At 45.0% G+C, this 22184-nt stretch overlaps 1 protein-coding gene across 1 annotated transcript in view; it reads right to left on the bottom strand.

Moving 5' to 3' along the window:
• LOC138266396 (glutathione S-transferase theta-1-like) overlaps window positions 1-16354 on the bottom strand; it is a 35457-nt gene extending 19103 nt beyond the window's left edge. The window contains exons 1-4 of the mRNA XM_069215166.1: window positions 16103-16354; window positions 13430-13517; window positions 11547-11697; window positions 7138-7314 (exon numbers count right to left, since the gene is read on the bottom strand). Of these exons, the coding sequence (XP_069071267.1) occupies window positions 7138-7314; window positions 11547-11697; window positions 13430-13517; window positions 16103-16211 (525 nt within the window). The 5' untranslated portion in view covers window positions 16212-16354. The remainder of the gene's footprint in view (window positions 1-7137; window positions 7315-11546; window positions 11698-13429; window positions 13518-16102) is intronic.
• Between the last annotated feature and the right edge of the window lie 5830 nt (window positions 16355-22184).

Raw genomic sequence — 22184 nt, 5'->3', positions numbered from 1 at the left:
ACAAAGAAATGGGAGGGTGCCACAGACATTATTTGTAGTAATATTCGTGACATGCTGCTGTGTTACAATATTGAAAACACATCACTATCCCTGAATATTCCAAGGAAAAATATTTCGAATTTGGAGGGGTGTGCCTGTGCACTGTCAGTGAGCTGGCCAAAGGGGGCATGAAAGAGTTACAATAGGCCCTTAAATTCAAAGCTGTTCTGAACAGGGGCCCCCAAAATTCTCAAGGTGTCCCTGTACTGCAGGACATCACACCACTCAATACTGCACCCAGATTATGCGAACACACTCCCTTATTATAGTAGCCAGGAACACACTGAAGCCACAATGCCCTCTGGCGCAGCGCAGCCATGGCCACTACTGTCAGCACAGCAACCTTCCCGCTGACACCCAAAGGCCCCGCTAGCACTAAAGACAGGGAAAATGCAACACAGTACCAGTGTAGCCTGTTGCCAATTAATACAATGTGCTCGGGCGCCTCGCGGTCATTTCTCGGGCTGTGTATGGTATTTTCATGCAGTACTCGCGTTGTCCATTCCAAAGCATGAAACCATGCGCGCTTGAGGCTTACTGGCAAGTGATATGATGGGGCTCGAGGAACACTGCTCCACCACATGGTCCTGAACACAACTTTCTGCTTAAGGAAGGACTGCACCAACAGCTCGCTTGAGCCCCCCACTCACCTCCTGGGGGCGGCAGAGCTAGTGGTAGCAAGTGTGAGGCGTTTGCCTGCATTCTTATCTGTATGCGTGGGGCTTCTGGAGCCCATGGACGAGAGAAAGCAGTGCAAGTGAGGGCGGGGGACATGAGCGTGAGAAACCAATACAGGTGGCGAGGCAGCACAGTGAAGCGCAACGCAGCGGTGCACATGAACATTGCGTGGGAGAGTAACACAGCGTGTGGGGGAAGAAGCATACAAGAAAGAGCTTGGACACCTGCACTGTCAAGCAATGCTTCATGGAAAAGAACAAAAGAAAACAAAACAAAAAAATTATAATTTAAAATAACATTAAAAAAAAAAAAAAAAAAAAAAAGGAAGGTCCCCGAAAGTGAGCAGTCGAAAATAAATAAATAGGTGCAGTCAAGCAGAGGTATAGTAAAAAAAAAAGCTATGCTCCACGGGAGGGACAACACAAGCTGGATGGGCTAATACAACCAAAACCAGCCAAAAGAAAGAAATAAAATATAAATGACAAACGGCAAGGCCAATGGTAAGCAATAGGAGGAATGCATTCCTAGGTCAACTTTCAGCATGTCCCCAAAAAATCCTTCGCAACCAGATAGCTGTGCTGTCTGGCAGTGTTGAACCTAAAAAGAGACAAGCACTGGACAAGAAAATCTGTAGTTCTTAAAGAAGTTAAACAAAAATTGGTCCAAATGGTATTTTGGGACTATGTGGTTCAATTAAACCAGTCTGAGTAATTTCTCAATGCTCCTACAACTATGCCAGTGCATTTTGAGATACATACATATCCAGACACAAGCTAGCCAACAGATATGTCTTTCAAAATCTCTTAAAACTACTCTGAGCTTCTACTTGTTTAATGAACTCTGAGCATGGCCTTCACTTAGGCTTTGGTTAGAGTTTTAGGGTGGGAATGTTTTAATCCCTAATTTTACAATATGGGCCTTCAATGACTTCTTGAGGAATTAAAAAAAAAGGTATTATCAAGTGGGCATAAGAAAATTGTTACTTACCCTGGAAGCATCTGTTCATAGTGTGTAGTGCTGTAGATTCACATGCTCTGCATTCTCCTATTCTCCTGCCATCTAGTGTTGTGCTTGGACATTTGCAAATTGTTTTTGTTTGAAGTCTTTCAAGTCACAAGTTGCAGTACTTCTCCCTTAGCTGGCATTATGTATGGGCATCAAATCCACAATAGATTATTTTCCACACAATGGGAGAGTAGTATACAGTGGTGAGTGAACACTATTTGATGCACATGTCTAGTGCATGAAGAGAATAATAACTTAAGAGGAAAGAGATTTGTGAACAGAGCCAGACGTGCAAGGGAGGAGGATGGGTGCATATGAATCTACATCACTACATGCAATGAATATATCATACCATGTGTTGCTGTAGATACACAAGCTGTGCATGGTCTGTAAAGCAGTACCATCTGATAAGCTGTGGCTAGTGTGTGGATGAAGCAGATGTCTGGAATAAGGGCCTTCAGACCATCTGGCCAACCACTGCCTGTTGTCTGGCTAAAACATCCATACAATAGTGCTTCGTATATGTGTGCGGAGTTGACCATATAGCCCCCTTTGATATGTCAGCTAGGGGAAGGCACCCTAAGAAGGCGATGGTTGCAGCCTTTTTTGAGTAGAGTGAGCCCTAGGGGCTGTAGGAAGGGAGGGCTCTATAGGCTTTGTGAAAGCAAGGGTTGTCCCTTGTGAGGCTTTGCCAAGGCCATGAAAAGTTGATCTGCCTTGCAAAAATTGTTAGTTTTGTTACTGTAGTACAAGAGAACAAGCTTTACATCTAGGGTGTGGAGTCCTCTTTACACTACGGGGACTGGTTGGAAAAAAAGACACACTGTAAGGTCTGGTTAAGATGGAATGGGAAAGCCACTTTAGGAAGGAACTTAGGGTTTGTCTTGAGCACTACCCAGTCCCTGTGCACTTGTGTGAAGGGTTTCCGCAGTGCGAGGGCATGAAGCTCACTAATGCAGCATAAAGAGGTTATCTCAATGAGGAAGGCTACCTTCCAGGAAAGGTATTGGAGAGGGCAAGAATCTAAGGGTTCAAATGGGGGCCTGGGATGTACAATATTAAAGTTCCACACTGGTCCTGGTGGAATACTAGGAGTAATGACTCATGCAGTCATTCATGAAAGCCTTGTAACAGGGATGTAGAAGAGGGGGGAAATGCTCCCCGATTTGCATGTACACGCCCATAGCTGCGAAGTAAAAGGCATGCTGGAGTGTAGGCTAGACCTAACTTCTGGACATGGAGCAGGTAGCTGATGATGTCTTAGACACCAGTTCTTAGAGGGTTTATATCATTGGAGATGCAGCAATGAACAATCCTTTCCACTTCACAGCATAGCATGCCCATGTGGTAAGTTTAACGGACTCACAAAGAATGTCCATGCATTCCTGGGGGTGGTCCAAAGTAACCAAATTCCAAGCCCTTCGGTGCTAGATTCAGTTGATTGGGATGTGCTGCCTGATCTGGCCTTGGTTACTGGCGAGAAGGTCCTGTCGGTTTGGAATCTTATCTTGGATGCTGTAGGAGGCTGGCTCAGTTTGTGTACACCAGGCAACCCTTAGTGATAGGGAATAGATGTCCAAAGAGCAGACGCTCTATAAGGGTAGCTGAGGTGAGCAGCTAAAACATTTCCAGGAGGTATGTAAAGCACTTGGAATATGTGTAAAAAGGGCCAGTTCCAACACAATACTACAGTAGTCAGACAGTAACTTACTCACAAGAAAGAACCACACAAGTGTTGCAAAAATAAAGGATACTTTTTAACAGCACTATACTAAACGGGCATTGGTATATCTCCCTTTGAGGATATTAGACACAATATACACATAAAATAACCATCGGAAATAGCATAAAAATATACAGGGCCCTAGGGGAGGGCAAACCATATACTAAGAAAGTGGAATGTGAAACACTGACTCTAGCCAAGTTACGTTTGGTGGTTAGCTAGGGTTTGGGGGCAGTTAGGAACACCAGAGGTAAGTAAAGCAAGGGACCCCAGAAACCAGGAGCAAGTCACTTACCTACCCAGTTGTCCCACAGACTAACATGGAGAGTAGTGGTTAGAGTTTGTGAAATTCAGGACCCTTCCCAGTGGACCGCAGAGGAAACCAGCAAGCAAGAGGATGGATGGAGAGTACCCCCACCCCAGGACACCCAGAAGACAGGAGCACCTTCCTCAGGGACCCAGATGCAGAGGGGAGAGGGGACTCTCTCTGAAGACTGTGGATGCCTCGGATTGTCCAGCTGATGTCACGACCAGTGGACCAGGCCGGTGGAACCCAGGGACGGATTCCAGGTGTGGAGGACCTGCAAAGGAAGGGGACAGAGTCTAGTACCCATGGAGGTGCCCATGTGGTGCAGGTGGCAATGCCCACCCTCCTGAAGGTGAAGTTCCTGCAAGCCGGTGGAAGCTGCGGGGTCCAAGAGCTGCAGAAGATCCCAGGAGTTACCTACAAGCTGTCCCTCGATGGTCGTCGGATTGCAGGATGGTTAGTGACCAGCCAGGTCACCGACAGGCACTGGCAAGTGCAAATAGGAGTTGCAGAAGAGGTTGCAAAGTTTTGGGGACCAGCAAGGTCCAGGAGACTCTACCCGAGAGCGGGAGTCGGGCTGGCCATCAGCACAAAGGAAGCCCAACAGAAGTAGATAGAGCCCCCACGAGTGACCCACAGGCGCTGGACACAGCGAGTCAGAAGGAGACTTTACCATCACAATAAAACAGAAGTCCCACATCGCAGGAGCTGCAGGACAAGGGCTGGTCTTCACATTGGAGAGTGCTCGAGGCCAGGGCTCCTTGGAGCCTGAAGATCTCCTGAAGGAAGAAACAACAAGGATTGGCAAGTGCAACAGTCGCGGTGCACAAGGGTGCAAGTCCAGTGGCAGAAGCAGGGGCCTGCAGTCTCCAGAGTTGGATAGAAGACGAGCAAGACCCAGAGGAGGCCACAGACTCACCATCTGTGTTGCAGGCTCTTCGGATGTCCATGGAGAGCAGACCACACCAGCCAGTCGACGTTGTCTTGAGGTGCCTGCGGTTGCAGGGGAGTGACTCTTTCACTCCAAGGGAGATTCCTTTGTGGTTCCTGGTGCAAACAGAGTCCTTGTGACCCTGGAGGATGCATAGCCTTGGATGTTGCAGAATTCTTGCAGGATCCAGAGAAACAATGTTGCAATGGGAGCCTTCCCACCAGAAGCAGACTTTTTCAGTTCCAACGGAGACCACCTGCAGTTCCAGAGGCCAGGAGCAGAAGATGTCTTGCAGAGAGTTCCTTGCAGTGTCTTGCTTGACAAATCTGAAAACCCACCCAAGAGGGAGCCCTTAAGTAACCCTAAAAGGCGGTTAGTCACCCTCTGCAGTGACCCACCTATCAGGGGGGTCAGGGACGTCATCTACGTGGCTTAACCAGTCAGATGCTTCCAGGGGCCTCAGACCATCTTACTTCCAAGATGTCAGAATCAAGTGGCCACCTGGCAGAGTCCTGTGCACCTCCCCAGTGGAGGAGCTGGACAGGGGGCAGGTCACTCCCTTGTCCTTTGTGTAGTTTCACACCAGAGTGGAAACCGGGGGTTCCTGAGCTGGTGCAAACCTGATTACGCAAGGAGGGCACTCCAAAGCAGTCTGGTGGCATTCAGAGGCCACCAACCCCAGCTCTTAGACACCTAATACACAGGGAGAGGTGATCACACCTCTCCCTTCCAGGAAATCCTTTGTTCTGCTCCTCTGGCCTGAGCCTGGCTCACCAGCAGGAGGGCAGAACAGTGTCTGGGGTCATCAGCAGCACGGGCTGGCAGCTGGACACCGTAAGGCTGTACATGCAGAACTGGGGGATCCCCTAGGGTACCCCCAGAGTACATGGTCTCAAGCAACTAACACTGGAATCGGTGTAGTTGCATGATTTCAACATGTTTGATACCAAACATGCCTAGGTTCAGAGAAGGCATTATGTAGTTGGACCACCCGTGTTGACCAGTGCCCACTACAAAAGATGGCTTCTCGCAGTTACAGAGTCCAGATATTGGCCTGGGGTCTGTAGGGGTACCCTGCTCATGCAAGGGTACCCTTACACTTAGATACATGCACCTTGCCCTTAGCTGAATGGCTTACCAGAGGGGTGACTTATAATGTCTAAGTGCAGTGGTTAGGTTTGGCAGTGAAAGGGTGAATGCATCCTTTCACGCAGGCTGAATGGCAGGCCTGCATTCTCAGTTTGTATGGGTTCCCATGGGTGCCATAATACATGCTGCAGCCCATGGAGGACCCCTTGTGTACCAATGCCCTGGGCACCTGGGTACCATATACTAGGGACTTGCATAGGTGCACCAGCCAATTGTGGGTGTGTAAAGTTACCAAAAACTAAATTTAGAGGAGAGAGCACAGTCATTGACGTCCTGGTTAGCATGATGACAGTGAACTACAGTCCAAACAAACTGACATCAGGCAAAAAGTAGGGGTAACTATGCCAGAAAGATTGCACTTCCCTACAGGGGCTGATCGACATCTCTAGTAGGGCTGAATATCATGGCTGTCTGGCTCAGGTGGATGAGAGTTTACAATATTTGCTGCATTTTTCACACCACCAGTGGAAGGAAAGGCTGAAAAGCATAATCAAATATCCCTGACCGGTTGATCCATAGTGCATTACCAATGAATGTCAGCACTGAAGGGTCTTCTTAGACCAGAAGGTAAGAAAGGCCTTGCATGCAGTGTCATCAAGGGAGAAGCAAAGACTGCAGATGTGGTGTTGGTTGGTCCATGGAAATTTGAAGTAGCACTGGAGGCAGTACTGGAAGGGTGTCCTTTCTATCACCATTTGCACATTCTTAGTGACAAAATCTTTGAGGCAAGGGGTACAAAGCCACAAAGAGGGCCTGATGGTGAGAAGTCAAAGAAAGCCAGTGTATGCTGAGTGTTACTTTGAAAAAACACGAAACGATCACCAACTGGAGTTTCTTCCGGTGCTCTCGGAATTAAAAGTTAAACGAATGAGCCCAAAAGGAAAGCGATACAAGCCCCGAACACATACCCCCATCCAAAACCAATGGTAGAAAAAAAACAATCTAGCATGGAGTCGATGCCCATGTACATTGCCAACTAAAGGAGGAGTCACTACACCCTGTGAGTCGAAAAAGTTCTTCAAATAAAAACAACATGCAAATGTCCTTTCCCAATGCTAGGTAGCAAAAGTATGCAGAACATGTGTATCTACAGCCACATCCAAAGAACATATAATTTTGAACCATAGGAGTTCTTTTTTGCTACAATCCCTACTTTTTGGTAGCCTGTGATTCACAGAGGTAATACAATGTTGTTTTCACGTAAGGCCAGAATGACAGTTATCTTGTGGGCCAGGTTTTCTTTCCAAGTTCAACTTCATACATCCACACCCCTCTCTCTTCTCTATCCATTTGTCAGGCTCTCACCTGCATGAGCTCCACAACAGCTATCAGGTCAGCCAAGGAGATCTCGTTCCCAGCAATGAAGGGCTTGTCCTGCAGGAACTTCTCCTCAAACTGATCCAGCGTGGTGCGCAGTTCCTTCAAGGCAGCTTCCATCCTTTCGGATTCAATTTCTTTACCCAAAACTAATGGTGTCATGACCTGCAAAAAGAATGGAACTTCAGTACCAAAATGATTTAATGAGCTCCTTTTTCTAGACTCGTGAATATACTGAGTTAAGATTACCCTTTCGAGACAACAGATAGGGAAATACAATAAAAGTGCAGGATGTGGTGCTTAATTTGTAAAAGAAATAAATGCCAGGGTTCTTGTCAGCAGGCCACTGCAGCTTGGACCACCCATTGCACCTGCCAGCACTGCCAATGGCATTTCCAACACGAGTAACCATCATACTTCTAGCCATAGTTCTAGATATCAGGCATTGGTCATTTTAATGTATATTGAATTATTAAACAACTGTTGTGCTCCATAAAAAAGACAAAAAGTGCCACCATGTGGCAGGCTGTCGTAAGTGCTAGTATTGTCAATAAAGTGATGGTACCAAGCACTGGAAGCCACTGGCTCAAATTAAGCACTGGCAGGATGAGACCTATTCCTTCAGAAGCACAGGCATAACGCTGCAGAGGAACTGTGTGTGGGCTAGAATGTATCACTGCTGAAGAAGAGGTTGATACAATGACACCTCGCTTGCGCTAACTATTACTATTGAGGAAGAGGGGTGCCAGCCATTGCGGCGGCGAAGTTATGAGGGGGGCTTGGGGAAGCAGTGATGAAAAGGAGGAGGGTCATGATCTATCTTTGTTCAAGGGTTTGGGGAGGGCAAAAGGGATTGTTCCTTCACTGTCCTGGAAGTGAGGGCCCATGGCCTGCAGGTGAGCACATGAACAAGGGAGGCCATGGTCCACCGCTGCAGCCAACCACTGCCAAGTTAGGGTAACTAGTATTGATGTAAACATCTGAAATTAGACCACAATCCTTTTTAAATGTAAAACAATTTTATTTGAAAACCATGTTTTCTCTAAAATAACTTTACTAAGTTTGTCTAAGCACTATTAAAGTATCATCCATTCAGAAATTGTAAATTAGATTTTTAATAAATTTGCTAAATAACATTGCTGGATTTCTGGCGTAGATCCTACTGCATTGTTTGGCAGACCAGAGTTGAGCCATCTTAAATTTCTAATAAATTACAATCCATCTCCGGTGGGTAAAGGAGATCATAAAATATTACCTGCTGAGGGTGAAATGCTATATCCCTCTTCACTTCTGATGGAGGATAGAAGATTACAACCTGTATCTGCAATGGATGAGTGACTTCAGCCCACTTGTACTGGGTAAGAGGGGATAAAACGCAAGCCTGCTAATGAAGCAAAAAACCTCTTTGTCTTTAAATATCTCTAAAGGCTTTTATGGAAAATGTGATTATACAGAAAGATCTCCAGTAATCAAAACTGAAAAAAGCTGTAGCCTAGTTAACGATGGTAGTCTAGCCAATGAGTAGACCTCAAAGCTGCTCAAACTGAAAGTTGAAGACCCACAGATTGAAGTCTCCCTTGAGAGCATCCAGTGTCCCACCAAGATGTCCATCCTAGAAAACCTGGGCATTGATTGGCCAGTGAGAGAACAGGAGTGCATGTCTGCTTTCCCAGCATGCATACCTTTACATCTCAGTGTGCATATACAGTGTGGGGCACAATGCTCACTCTGTGTATTGCATCTGTAGGAGTCACGATTTTGCTTTGTTGCTTCCATAAGTGCCATGTGACCACGTACTACACATGAAAACTTCAGCTTGTCTTTTAGGCCCATGTACTTAGTTTTTTATATATATTTTTTTTTTAACAAAACATCAGGTCCCAGAATCCAATATTGGTTATAACTCTGATCCCAGAATCAGGTTCCAGAATGCAATCGTGGCTAAACACCCAGAAGGTGCAGTACGTGTAACCCAGCAGCTATGTATTTCTGCATTCTTTGTATGGCTCATAGTGCCCCAAAGCAGTCCAAGGATGGCACGCTGGTGCTGTTTGAACACCCACACATTTAAGGGATGGCTACACTTCATTGAGGGCATGTGGCCATATGTGCATTCAACTAGGCATTCTATGACGTGCAGTGGATTCAGCATTCTGCATAGGTGGGATACTCACTCTACCAAAAAAGAGGGGGCAAAGACATGGACGCAGAGATTGAAAGATACCCTAGCCTGCATCCCATTGTTGCCACTTCGCTTCATGTCATCAGGACATTATGGGCCGGATGTACAAAGATGCTTGCAAAAAGTGGTTGCCATTTGCGCACCAACTTTTTGTGAATCTTATGGTATTTTACTAACCGACCCACGTACTATATAATAGGTCAATTTACAAAATACTGAATCACAATGGGTCACAAATTTACTTAATGTAAAAAGGGCTGTTTTTTAAGTCTTTAAACTATTTTTTAAGAGTAAGCAGCGGTCCAATGGACCACTGCCTATTTCAAAAAACGTTTTTTGATCATTTACAAAGGGTAATGGTTCCTTTGGGGACCCCTTCTCGTTTGTGAACGGATTACCACTACCTTTCAGCAGTTGACAAAATAGTAATGTTTAGCCACTGGATTTCAGTCATAAACATTATTACATACTATAAGTAATAGTTATTTTGAAGGGATGCCATTGCAAGCCACTACCAAATAGGAATTTGTAACGGTATCCTAAACCTATTTAGTGATTTGGTAACATGTTACCAAATCGCTAAATGGGTTTAGTACATTCGAAAAACACAGTTCCTTGTGCAACTTACTAAATTTCAGGGTTTGTGACAAGAAAACGTGTTCTTACATCTGGCCACACGTTTCTATTCCTTGGTGTTTCTTTCCCAATCATTGTTATCACAGGTGTGCGGGCCGAAGGGACCAGTGGAAGGCACCCAAGAATAAATCTTCCTTTAAACACCTTAGGATCTCTGTTCAAAGCTCAAGGCTGCAAATATGCCTGCTGGGCAACACATAGCTAGGAGGCAACCCTACAGCAGGTACTTGCTGAAAAGAGCCTAGAAGTGCTGATGGGGATGAAACATACCCCGTAGTACGAACGAAGCTTCCAATGCTTGTTCGATGCGCATCTGATGCCCACTCGCTCATGGGTGGGCTTACAGAGCGCTATAATCACACAGAATCTAAATCCAGTCATGTCAAATGACGCGTGCACTCTCTCTCACACCTCTTCCTCCCTTTATATGCCTAGTTGTGGCAACCTAATACACAACAGGAGCACTCCATTGGTCACTTACTTACGAAATCAAAACCGGCCACACTGCAAATCCAACACTCAATCAACCAAGCACATCCCCATATTGGAGGGTGGTGACTGTTCACTAATATGCTTCGGTGCCTCATCGGGGATATAAAGCGCCCTATATATACACACCATTACAATGGGACTCTCCACACTGATCCCTCCAGCACAGCAACAACACACAAATGTAAATAAATAAAAAAGCAAGAGCGCGTTGCTGGGTGGCAACGGGTTGCAGGAAACCGAGAGGCTTCGCGGTTAGGTCAGACACAAGCTGCTTAAAACACTTCCTGTTTTCTAGACAGCTGGAAAGACATCTGGACTGAGATGCTGGAGATGCAGTGTCTGTTGCAAACGATCGTAGCAACCCAGGAAATGTACCCTTCTCCCTCACTGAACAAACTCACACCTCTCTGCTGCACATCCGCCTAGCACTGGGCACGCTGCCCAGTACCCCCTGGGAGCACAGGATCTACCAGTGCTTCGTCTGAGCAGCTGTTTGCAAGTGGGGGCCCCACCCGCACCTATTTTTCCTCATCAGATTTTGACCCAGAGCAAAAGCAAGACAAACACAAAAGGGGGAAAAAGAGGGGGAACAGAAAGATGGAAAAATAGTGACAAAGAATGAAAGCAGGGAAGAAAAAGAACCTGAAAGAGGGAGTTAAAAGGGCAGGGAGTGTCTGGTGATGGATGAAAGAGGTATGAGATGGAATCAAGACTACACAGCCTTGGCATTCACACTCAACAGCACAGGCTGCAGGCTTCTGAACAAATGTAAGGGCCTGCTCGTATTTGTTTACAAATTAAGCACTGGTGTCTCCTGAACCTTTCCTTTATTTTCACCTCTGTATAGGTCATTGCGGACACTGTTTCGAAGCCTGGACTTTTGTGTGATTCCCCTATGCATTCTGGATGTTGTAGTCTTACTGTGCTGCCACTGAACTAATTAACTAACACACTAGAAAGAAATGATTTGCTGGTGAAACGTTCAGGACCAAGATAGCATCCACAATGACCTGGAGAGAGGTGGTCACCGTAGACATCTCCTCCCAAGATACTGAGAAGAACACACCATGAAACCACTGCCACTTACCTTGTACCAGAAGATCTTGGAATTATGTGGCCGTAGGGCGGTGTGCTGCCAGGACAGGAACTCGTCCACGCGAGCCCGTTTCTGCAGGTCAGCGGGGTACCAGTGGTCCGGGGTGTCGAACTTGCGGACCAGATGGAGGAGGATTGCAATGCTGCAAGGACACGGCACAGGGGAGTTAGGGCCGCAACGGACAAGCTGCTGTAGCTGAACTATAATACGGCAGCGCAGTGTGAAGACAGTGTATGCAAACCAATTTCTATGTAAGAATGGGCAAACAGTCATTTGTACTATTTAACAGGCCACACCAACCACATTCAGCCACAACCCACTGAAGTGGTCACATTCACCTACCACAGGTCCACTTTCAGTCCATCTTCAAGAGTCAAACATTGCTCAAATTTGCAAATGAAAATTCAGAAACATTTACAAATATGGCAAAAGTGCTACGATGCCATAGCAATGGCAGACTGGGCGCTGTCCAATTCACTATAACAGAAGTCTAGACTGATGTGAACTACAGACTCAGAACTTCTGAATGTGATTTGTGTTAGCTGAGGTTAGGGTCAGAGTTAGAGGGCTATGTGTTTAGGAATTTAGACTTCAGGGAGTTGTGTTGACTTTAGGTGTCTGGGTGATTAGATTCATGTTTGGAAGTAAGTGCTCAGTTAAGATTTTAAGTGTAGGCTATAAGGATTTGATCTACCTTTGGAAACGTATGCTTTGGAACTGGGCTTAGGCGTAGGTGTTCGGTTTGGGAAGTGTAGATATGCTTTGGATACAGGTTGGATAAGGGTATGTAGTTAGCCTAGGGGCAAGGTATGGGGCTGAGGTTAGAATTAGTACTTTTGTTAGATTTAGTGTTATAATTTGGGGTAAAGTCGAGGGACTTAGCTAGCTTAATACTGACGTTTAAGAGTCGGGTTAATCCTACCTCTTTGTTTGTCTTATTTACTGTTCTCAAACAAGGCATCCTTTGTCGGTCATCTCCTGGATGGAGCCCACACTGCTGACCAGACTCACCACAGCGGTAGGACCTGACACCCACATGCAGCTGCCTACATATTCCTTGACCAAGGATCTGGTAAATGTATGTTTTTTGTTGTTGATTGTTTTGTTTTTTTAATCACAACACAACCCCCATCTCCTTCCCTCTAGTTCTGTAAAGTCAACTGATAAATCTAAACATGACCAGATTGAGTGAGGAGCTTAAAGCAATGAAGGCAGACAGGGAGAGGAGCTAGGTGCTCACAAATGGGCCACACTTGCTTTATGTTTGGGTGTGGCGATTGGGGGGGCTCAGCAGTTAGATTTAGCAGCTTGGTTTCATGGTTGAGGTTAGGTTTAGGCTCAAGAATAAGGATACTGTTTAGTGGTTGGGCTGCCATTAAACCAAACGAATGTACCCAAAGGAAACAAGCCTAAATTAAACACATCCATCTATATATATATACACATACATATACACATGTAATGTGGCCCAATTGAAATAAATCCAAGTAATGGCGTCTCCTGTAGCAACCCCACTCTGTGCATATGTAAACTAGTAAACTGTGCACAAAAGGGCTTTAAAATGGAGTGGCCTCCAGGTATCAGGACAATAGGATAACCTGCAAAAATAAATGTGTGTGGAGATGTATTAATAATGCTATCATTGGGAATAATATGTGTATCTTATTGCAGTTGTATCAAAGTAAATTCTGATATATATATATATATACATACATACACACACATATATAAATGCATATATATTTGTAAAAACCCATTCTACAATACATGGGTCTATTTTTGTAGACCTAGAGAGGGTTAAAGGCAGTGGAAACCCGGATGCTGTTTTTCAACAACCGGTGTCTTAATGTAAATGTGACACATAGAACCCTCACCTCTCAGCCAAGGTGAAGTCTCCATCCTTCAGGGCTGGCACTTTGTGCAGCGGATTCACTCTCTTGAACTCTGGACTGTGCTGTTCTCCTAGAAAACAAACCATTATTATAAGAAACAAGAGTGGCTGGTGTTTCTGTGACGCTGGCTGTAGGCATCAGAAGTCACAAGAAACTGTACAAGAGTAAAGCGGTTTTATGGCTGCGGCCCAGGACGTGGGTCTAGATCAGTGGCGGCTGGTGATATTTGAAAGTGGTGGGGCGTAAAAGTTGGGCTTAAGTGTTATGTCGCAAGCATGCAAAGTGCACAAGCCCAACCAACAGAAAGGGTGTTTGGGGAGTTTTTCCCCAGGGAAACTTTTGAAGAAAACAGTGGCAAATAGTACATTTTAAAGCAATTTTGAGAAAGGAACAGCAACCGCATTCTTCTGCATCTCCTATGCTTTCTGGTCCTGGGTTGTAGGGCCACCAGGAGTCCACTTCTCGGATTTGGCTCTCAGTGTTTCTGTTTTTCTGAGGGGTGAGGGGTTCTCTTCAATCCTTCTCCATGCTTCTTCTGGATAATCAAAGAAAAACATTTTCCTTTTAAGTCGGGCTGAGTACAGGAGCATGCACTTAATCTGCATTGTTCACCACAGCGAATGTCTGGGAAGATCATTACTTTGTTGTCCAGTAGCACGATTCACTTTGGTCCTGTAGCACCCTCTGCTGGCCACCAAGAGGATGGTGTTCCTGTTTGAGGAGCCTAAAGATGATTGGTCTAGGTGGGGCACCTGGAGGACTTGACGCGAGGGACCTATGTGCCAACTGAATAACAAAGCAGGAAGTGGAGTATATAATCCAGGATCCAAGAGCAGAACCAGTAGGTGAAGAATTGTTCCGGGTGAGTCCCTTGTTCTGCCAAAATCTACCCCCCAGGGATGGTCTATCATCCGAGAAGTGTTTGGAACATTGCTCTCCCAGATATTTTCCTGTGATTTTAACACAGGGCCTCTGAAATAATTTTATAGTGGATCTCTACTTCATTTTACCTGTCACATTTAGCACTCTACCCTTCTCAGTTGACAGTCCACCTTTACACATCATTAGGAGGTTCCTAAGTACGACTGAACCTAGGCGGGCAGAATCAAAAAGATTTCCAGCAAAAAGCCCTATTTAGGGGGCCCGTTGAGCGGTGCAGCGTCACCCCAACAAGGCGGTAAGCCAGCTGATCAAGCATGCTACCCTAGGGTGGGTGAGGGCTCTTGCTCTGTAAAGTGAACACTTTCCTCCACCATCTCTGTCGAGGACACCTAGTCAGGGTCCACGACAGAGTAAAGGAACTGGACACTTTGACATGGTTAGATAAGGGGAATGTGTGTGCTGAACCTCAAATTACCCCCGTCCCTACACTAATTATAGTGATATCTCTAGTCCAATTAGGCTGATATACTACAGCAATGTACAGTGTTCCTTGTCGAAATTCTCACTCCAGCACTGATGAATAAATACTGTCCCTTCACTGCAATGCAGAATGCATGACAAAGACCTGGGCTCACCTCCTGGCTTCCTAACCTGGGTAAACTACGAGGCTGCATCTATGCAAGTCATTTTCCCTTTAACAGTGTTTCCAGTGCTTAATTTGTGCTTGTTGTTTCCGGTGCTGAGCATGGGCACTTATTTTTGAGGGCCGACGCTTAGTCTTCTGCCTCAAGCATTTGCTGCGAGGAAAAAAGAAACATATGGGAGAGAAGGAGGAAGAGAAAAACGAAAAAAGCGTCACATATACAGAAAGCGGAAAGCTGCTGGAGTGAGCTGCAGGGGCAAGGAGTGGCTGTAAATGAATTGAAGAGGCACGAGATGGCTTTGGGATTGCACTGCCTCAGTATTCCGTGCTCCCACATTTAAATGCAGCAGCCGCGGGTTTAAGAGAAGGTCTTTGGGCACTGGCATGTTTTTATTTACAAATTAAGCACTGGGAGTTTCATTTTCCTCAAGTGCAAATTGCGAGATCATCTAGAAGTCACTTGGTTCATGACTGTTAAGTGTACACACAAAATGTTCATTTATGGCTTAATAGCCTAGATTTTTTGCAGCATGTAGGATAAGATCAGGGACTAAAATAAAATCCAATTATTTTGGTTCATTCATGGAAACGTATTGGCATTCTTTCTGGCATCCAAAGTTGACTCAGGATCTGGAGCATACATTTTTATCAAGGTTTTTAAGTGGACCGGGTCCTGCCGGTGCTCAGCATTGGCAGTTTTAAAAAAAGGGGGCACAGAAACGGATTACTGTGGAGCTCTGTTTTTATGCTCTTTTTATTCCCTGGGAACACCAGCTGGTGGGCAGACCTAGCAAACGTGTCACGTGCTGTAGGAGCCACACTTAGTAACACTCCTGTCAGTGTCATCCCCGTCACCAAAAGGACACACGAAGTGTACCTGGAAGAGGGGTGCCCAGGTAGTTGGTTTAAAGGCATCATGTGCCCCCTTTCTCTGCTCGATTGAAACATCGTTCAGCGCACTGTAACCGGATGTACAACAAAGTGAGTTGCAAATTGAAAGCATGTACTTTTGAACTTTCTATTACGCTTGTCATGTTTTGTGTGGCATCCGGTGCTTGCTTCACAACATTGACCTTGGTTGGCACGGCTTTTACCCAGACTGTCCCCATGACCCACCGCCCAGGGCTCACCTTTCGACAGGTTCACCAGCTGCAGCTCGAAGTCGATGTTATTCTTCTTGGCGAAGATGTAGACGGCGCGGCAGGGCTGGGACAGGAGGTCCAGGTACAGCTGCAGCATCCTGGGGAGGAGAGGACCCCTAGGGCAAGGCAGAGACCAAAAGAAAGGGGCGATGGAGCCTGCGGGAGCGGTGAACAAACTCCACTCAGACTTCCCAACTGGAGACAACACCGAAGATTGAGGCTGGTGACGCAATGTGCGGTCAAACCTCTCTCCGAAACCACGCCCCTCCGTACTAAGCACGCCTCCCTCCCCCACCTCCCATCCTGGCTACCCGCCAGTCGGCGGAGGCCACTACACATTAACTAAAACGGTTTTTTTAATAAACTTTTATATAGCGCGAACTTGACCCGATCACCAGTAACATTACACAAGAGGGCACAATCATGTGTTTTAGGCACGGGTAGGTTAAAGTGTTTGGCCCAGGATCACAGGATGTTGCGCCTACGCCGAGACTTGAAGCAGGCTCCCCAGCTCCCACGTCTGCAGCTCTGGCTTTACATGAGCACTAGTTACCTTACACAAGGTCACGTTGATGTTTATTGCGAAGTCATGCGGAGAGACATTCGGTTATTTGCCCAGAATCTTTGGATGTTGGTAAATGAATTACAGTTTATTCGTTGAAGTATTGACTAGTTCCTCTATTTTTATAGCTTTGTCATGTTTGGGACACTTTAATGTCTGAGGTGGAGCAAACCTAGGCTGACCAGAAGTCCCGAATTTCCCCAGACACTCCTGGTTTTCAGGGGACTGTCCCGGTGTTTCAACGCTGTTGTTATTTTTAAATAAATATCTCAGTTTTTGAGAGAAAGGCCAGGGCATTGATGACGCAGAAAAAGAAGGTCCGACATATATTCATACACATCGTGTAATCAAAACGTATAATGTAGTGTGATTTTAGTAAAGAAAATAATGTACGAGGGAAATTGTGCCCTCGGGGTAGTTCGCCATCATTGTAAACGAGCTTTATTAATCATGAAGTATTGAAAATGTAGTAATCCGTCATAATTGCAAATGTATGCCATGATTTCTTGTTTGAAAACTGTTTTGCTTAGCTTAAATTTAGTACAGGCTTTGGCCTAGTTGCCTGGTCTCAAATTCTAACTGCGTGGCTTTTTCCTTGAACTAATGAAACATATATTCTTGCTTGAAGTTGTATTTTTCCAGCAGAGCTGACTGATACACTTATCTCCAAGGTTTCGTACTAGGCCGGTTTCATCCCCTTTGATACAAGGTCAGTCTGCAGGTGCGGACAATGAAGGTACAGATAGTAAAATAATTGGCAACCCATGTTACAACTTGTGTTCCAAGGCTCCAAGGACAGTGTATGCATAAATGAGCGCTAGTAAAAGACAATTTTCATTGGACAATTTGAAGCCAACCTATGAACCCTCCAATGGAAGACCCTCCAGAATTTGGAATGTTTCTTACTTAAACCCACTGGACAAAGAGAAGTCAGCCATTTTCCTCGATGCCAGTTTGAAGCCAGATGCCAGACTCCATTTTGGACGACACCCTGATGCCCTTTTCTCTATCTGAGAGAAAGAGACTTTAAGAATTCTCACCCTAGAGACTTTAACTTTGATTTGCCCCGTCTTGCCTATGCAGTAACTTTGCCCCATTCTCCTTGCCGCTGCAAGGAAGCTTGCCCTTAACTTTGCCCCTTTGAAACTTGCCCCATGCTGATCAACCGGTACCTGAAGGACGAATAATTTTCTTGAATGCTGATTGTATTTGGTAAATATGAAAGGATAAATGTATTATGCATTGTGTTTTTTTCCTTTTAGGTACCAACTGCTATTTTGATAGGGTCCTAATTAGAAGTTTTCCAAATTTGTGTTGACTAAATTCGTTTTGCATGAAGCCCCACATGCCAATGCTAATTAGAGGTTAGTCGAGGTATTCATTCAATGTATCATGCTAAATTGAAATCTTGTTATGCTGACCAATGTATGAAATTAGTCAAATACAGTTAGTCATATTAGTGATTTGTATTGCCATAACTGAGTGTATCATTATCCAGATTTTGCGTAGATTGCGTTTCTTCCGCCGTTATGGACAGCCAGTAATGTTCATATACATATATCATTTGGTTTTGAGACTTATATACATCGTGTTAGCTTTGTTAATATAGGGAAATAAATTCACTAACTTTTAATAAACTGGTGTGGTTATTCATGACTGAAAGGTCATGGTGCGCCGAAATTCCAACTGTTATTGATTTCTGATGTGTTATATTGATCTATTAATTGAGTATTGATTACCGATTACAATAGTTATTGATTATTGATCTGAGTGACCCGACTATTCTAGGATGAGGAGAGCCCGACTCGGTTAAAAGATCCACCGACCTCCAACGTGTCCAGGTACAGGAAATTTATAAGGGCTGGACGCGTTATCAGTAGATGGTAGCAGAGATTGATGGTTTAGCCCTTTGGGACCCCATCCGAACAATAGACAGAGTCAAGTCAGAATTTTCTTTGATAAAACAAGTTGGAGAGATGATGATGCCCTAAGTCCCCAATGACTTTCCCGGAATCTCGGAGCTTGCGAATGAGGAACATGGAGGTATGAGAATGGTTTCGGCGTTTCTAGTGACGGTATGAGTGAAGTTAGGGTTTTGCGCTTGCACAGTTTATTGCCGCAGACTAATTGAGAAGTTTGTGAGGATTTAGGGGGTTAAAAGATATTAGAGGAATGTTACTCTAAAAGTGTGAGAGTAGGGAAGTCGCCGAACTTCACATGTGTGTAGCGCTTTGTGCAGAAAAAATTGTCCACGTGGTTGTTGATGTTGAGACGGGCCCTGCGAGGTCAAGAGACTCCGGAGTATGTTGAAAAGTGTATGTGACACTTGTTTGATGTTGTGATCTGGTCAGGTTTAATAGGTTGATCGGGCGTGGTCAACAAGTCGGTATGAATGTTGCAGAGTGAAAGAAAACTTCTACTTTGAGATTTGACGAATTCTAAAGTGCACTAGAATAGTTCATTGATCAGTTGAGAGTAAAGTTTGCGGGTCAAATTTTGCTTGCGAAAGTGGGAAACCGAGAAAGATGGAATAACTGCTGAGGCTAGTGAAAAATCCCTAAGGTTTCTGAAGCGATTGTATTACCTTTCCTGTAGTAAACCGACAGATCTGTTTTATTCTTTTGGTTAAGTGCTCGCGTTATATTGCAGAAATTAGTTTATGAGTGAAGCCGAATGAAAAGAGGACAAGCCGCGGGACTTTGTCAGCCGCAGTGTGTGAGTGTGACGTCACTGGGATAGGTCGGTTGGTGAGAAGGGTCGCGCACGGATTGGACGCAGTCCGTGAAGCGCAATTGGAAGGGGAAAGGCAAGCGAAGAGTATTCCGGGAATTAAAGTCACTTATTGATTACATATTTTAGAAAAACAATAGACGGAAAGATGAAATTTTTCAAAGCATTTAAGAGTGCCATGAGGGGAGATGTTTATATTAAAGCAAATGTAGGAGAAGAAACACCACCTGAGGGTACACCAGCTTACATTGTCATTGAAGAAAAGGGTGTAGCGCCATGTCTATGGTTAAAACAATGGTGCAAATTAACATAGAAACATGGAAGTGTAGCGTTCCCTATCCACGGGTCGTTTAATCTAAGAGTTTTAGAAAATCTGAGATTTGCGCTATATGACATGAAAGTACCTCCAAGACCAGCACAGTTTGAGGCAGGAGCAATTTGGGAGCTAATAGCTAGAAACCAACAACAAAAGAAATTTGAGACAAGAATAAGAAAAGTAGAAAAGACACTAGCGGATGCTAGATGGGACAGCACACAAAAGGTTTGGAGATCAGACGTATTGCAGGGGATTAAATTGTTTCCAGCGATTACTGATGAAGTGGAGATGGAAGGAAGGAAAGCCACCTATAAGACAAACAGGATTCAGTCCAGAGATAGAGAGAACAATAGAAACTCGAAAAGGGGAGACGAGTCAGATGATGAGGAGTTCATTATACAATTGCTGAATGATCGCCCGCCACCATACGTGGAAAGCGAAAAAGGCTCAAGCATTAGTACTGCCCCTCCGGAACCAATACAGGGTAATGTAACACCAAATTTGAGAATATCTCAGAGGCCGAGCAGCTCCGACATGCCTTTCTCACCACAAATACCACAGATTCAGAGAATATACCCAGACGTGCCGACATTGAAACCTGCTGATAACTATCAGCACCAGGTTCAAAGGCACTGTTGTGATGAGCATAACATGGGAATGACTTCTGATTCAATGGCGCAGGGAGGACAAAACTATCAGAGACCGACATTGATTAAAGCTGAATCAACACAGTTCTCGATGCCCCAAAAGCAGACACAAGAAGTGCGAGTAATAGAAAGCCAGTTAGGTATGCCAGCAATGATGAACCACAATGTGGGGATTAACATGCCACAGAATTCGGGGAACAGACAGAATCCAGACGCAATATCTCTACCTATCACTGTAGGTCCACCAGTACCACTGTACATACAGGCAAATTCAAGCACAAGCGACCAAGGGTTAATGATACAGAATGGGACAGGGAGAAGATGCATAGAAACCACTCCAGAGACAACTCCGATAGCGGCACTGCCAAATGGATCTGGGTCCTTGTCGGAATTTAGTCCAATTCCAATTTGTGCTCCGTCAACCGTGGTAAGGTCACATCCACCACTATTAGTACCGTTAACCTCACAGACTGAAACATTACAGAAACCATCAATGGCAGTTGATGTAACTGCTACACTGATGGGACTGAACGCGCAACAGTTAACACAATGGTTCAACAGCCTGAACTCCCCACAGAGTGCATCTAATGGGAAGGGAGAAGAATACCTGAATAAAATAAGGTTGGGCATGGAGGCAGATGAACTGGTAGAGGGAACAATGGGTTTGAACAGATTGGAATCATACACAGAGGAAGAACTAAGATACATGTGCCCTAGGATTACAAGAGAAGTAAGCAGCATACATAAGAAGTTACAAGAAATTGCAGACAGAAACGAGATCGATATAAGTAGGACTAAACACCTGAGCAGAAGTTACAGGTTAGACTTTGAGACAAAAGATTTTGAACACATGAGATCCGCAGGGATGAAAACACACCTTAAAGAGATACTGCAGAGTGCACAGGTCTGGAGATGTTTAGACAAGTGGGAAAGCAGGTGGGTTAAGAAAAAGGACAAAAAGAAAGAAAATACTCTAAAGCGGAATGAGAAAAAAACAACAGAATGACGACCTGATAACTATGTTACCAATGAGAGAGACAGCAGGGGGAAAATTTGTACATGTACCATGGCACAGGTGCGATATTCAATCCTTTTATTGATGACTTTCCCAAATTGAGAGAGAAGCCGATTGAGTGGTATCAACAAACAGATAGATTTGTGAAACTCGCGAAGTGTCTCTGGGAAGACCTGAATACTTTGTTTGAAATTGTGGTTCCGGCGGATTTGTGGAAAGATTGTAAAAGGGCTGTAGGTTGGCCGACGAGTGAACCAGAGAGAGACAGGGACACAGGTGCACCATCACCCACGGTAATGAGCTTATACCATAAGGTGATCGAGCACTTGAAAACCAAGGTTGCGTCGAAAAATGTGGATTGGCAGAGGATTGACAGAACAGCCCAAGAGGTTTAAGAGTCTATACATGCGTATTATGAGAGGTTGTTGAAAGCGTTTAAAAATTACAGTGGCACGGAAACGATTGAGGCAAAGGACATGCTCCATTTTGTGTTCAGGTTTGTGGAAGGGTTGAGACCCGAAATCAGCCAGATGATTAAAACACATTTGATTTGTTGGCAGTCGAAGTCGATCGATGAAGTGTTGAATTATGCGAAATACTGCAGTGATGAGATTGAGACCAAACAGAAAAGATTGAAAGAAAAGGTGATGGTGATGCAGATCAGAGCAGCTCAGACAGGTTTACAAGGTTTGCAAGGTTTTCAACAACAGATGCCGCAGCAGCAGGGAAATGCTATGTTTCAGCCGCAGATGAGAGGCAGAGGCCAAGGAGGTTTTGTGAATAATGGTCCTGATTTGAAT

This window comes from Pleurodeles waltl, chromosome 11 (assembly GCF_031143425.1).
Source record: "Pleurodeles waltl isolate 20211129_DDA chromosome 11, aPleWal1.hap1.20221129, whole genome shotgun sequence".
NCBI lineage: Eukaryota > Metazoa > Chordata > Amphibia > Caudata > Salamandridae > Pleurodeles > Pleurodeles waltl.
This window is presented reverse-complemented; position numbering and strand designations above follow the sequence as displayed.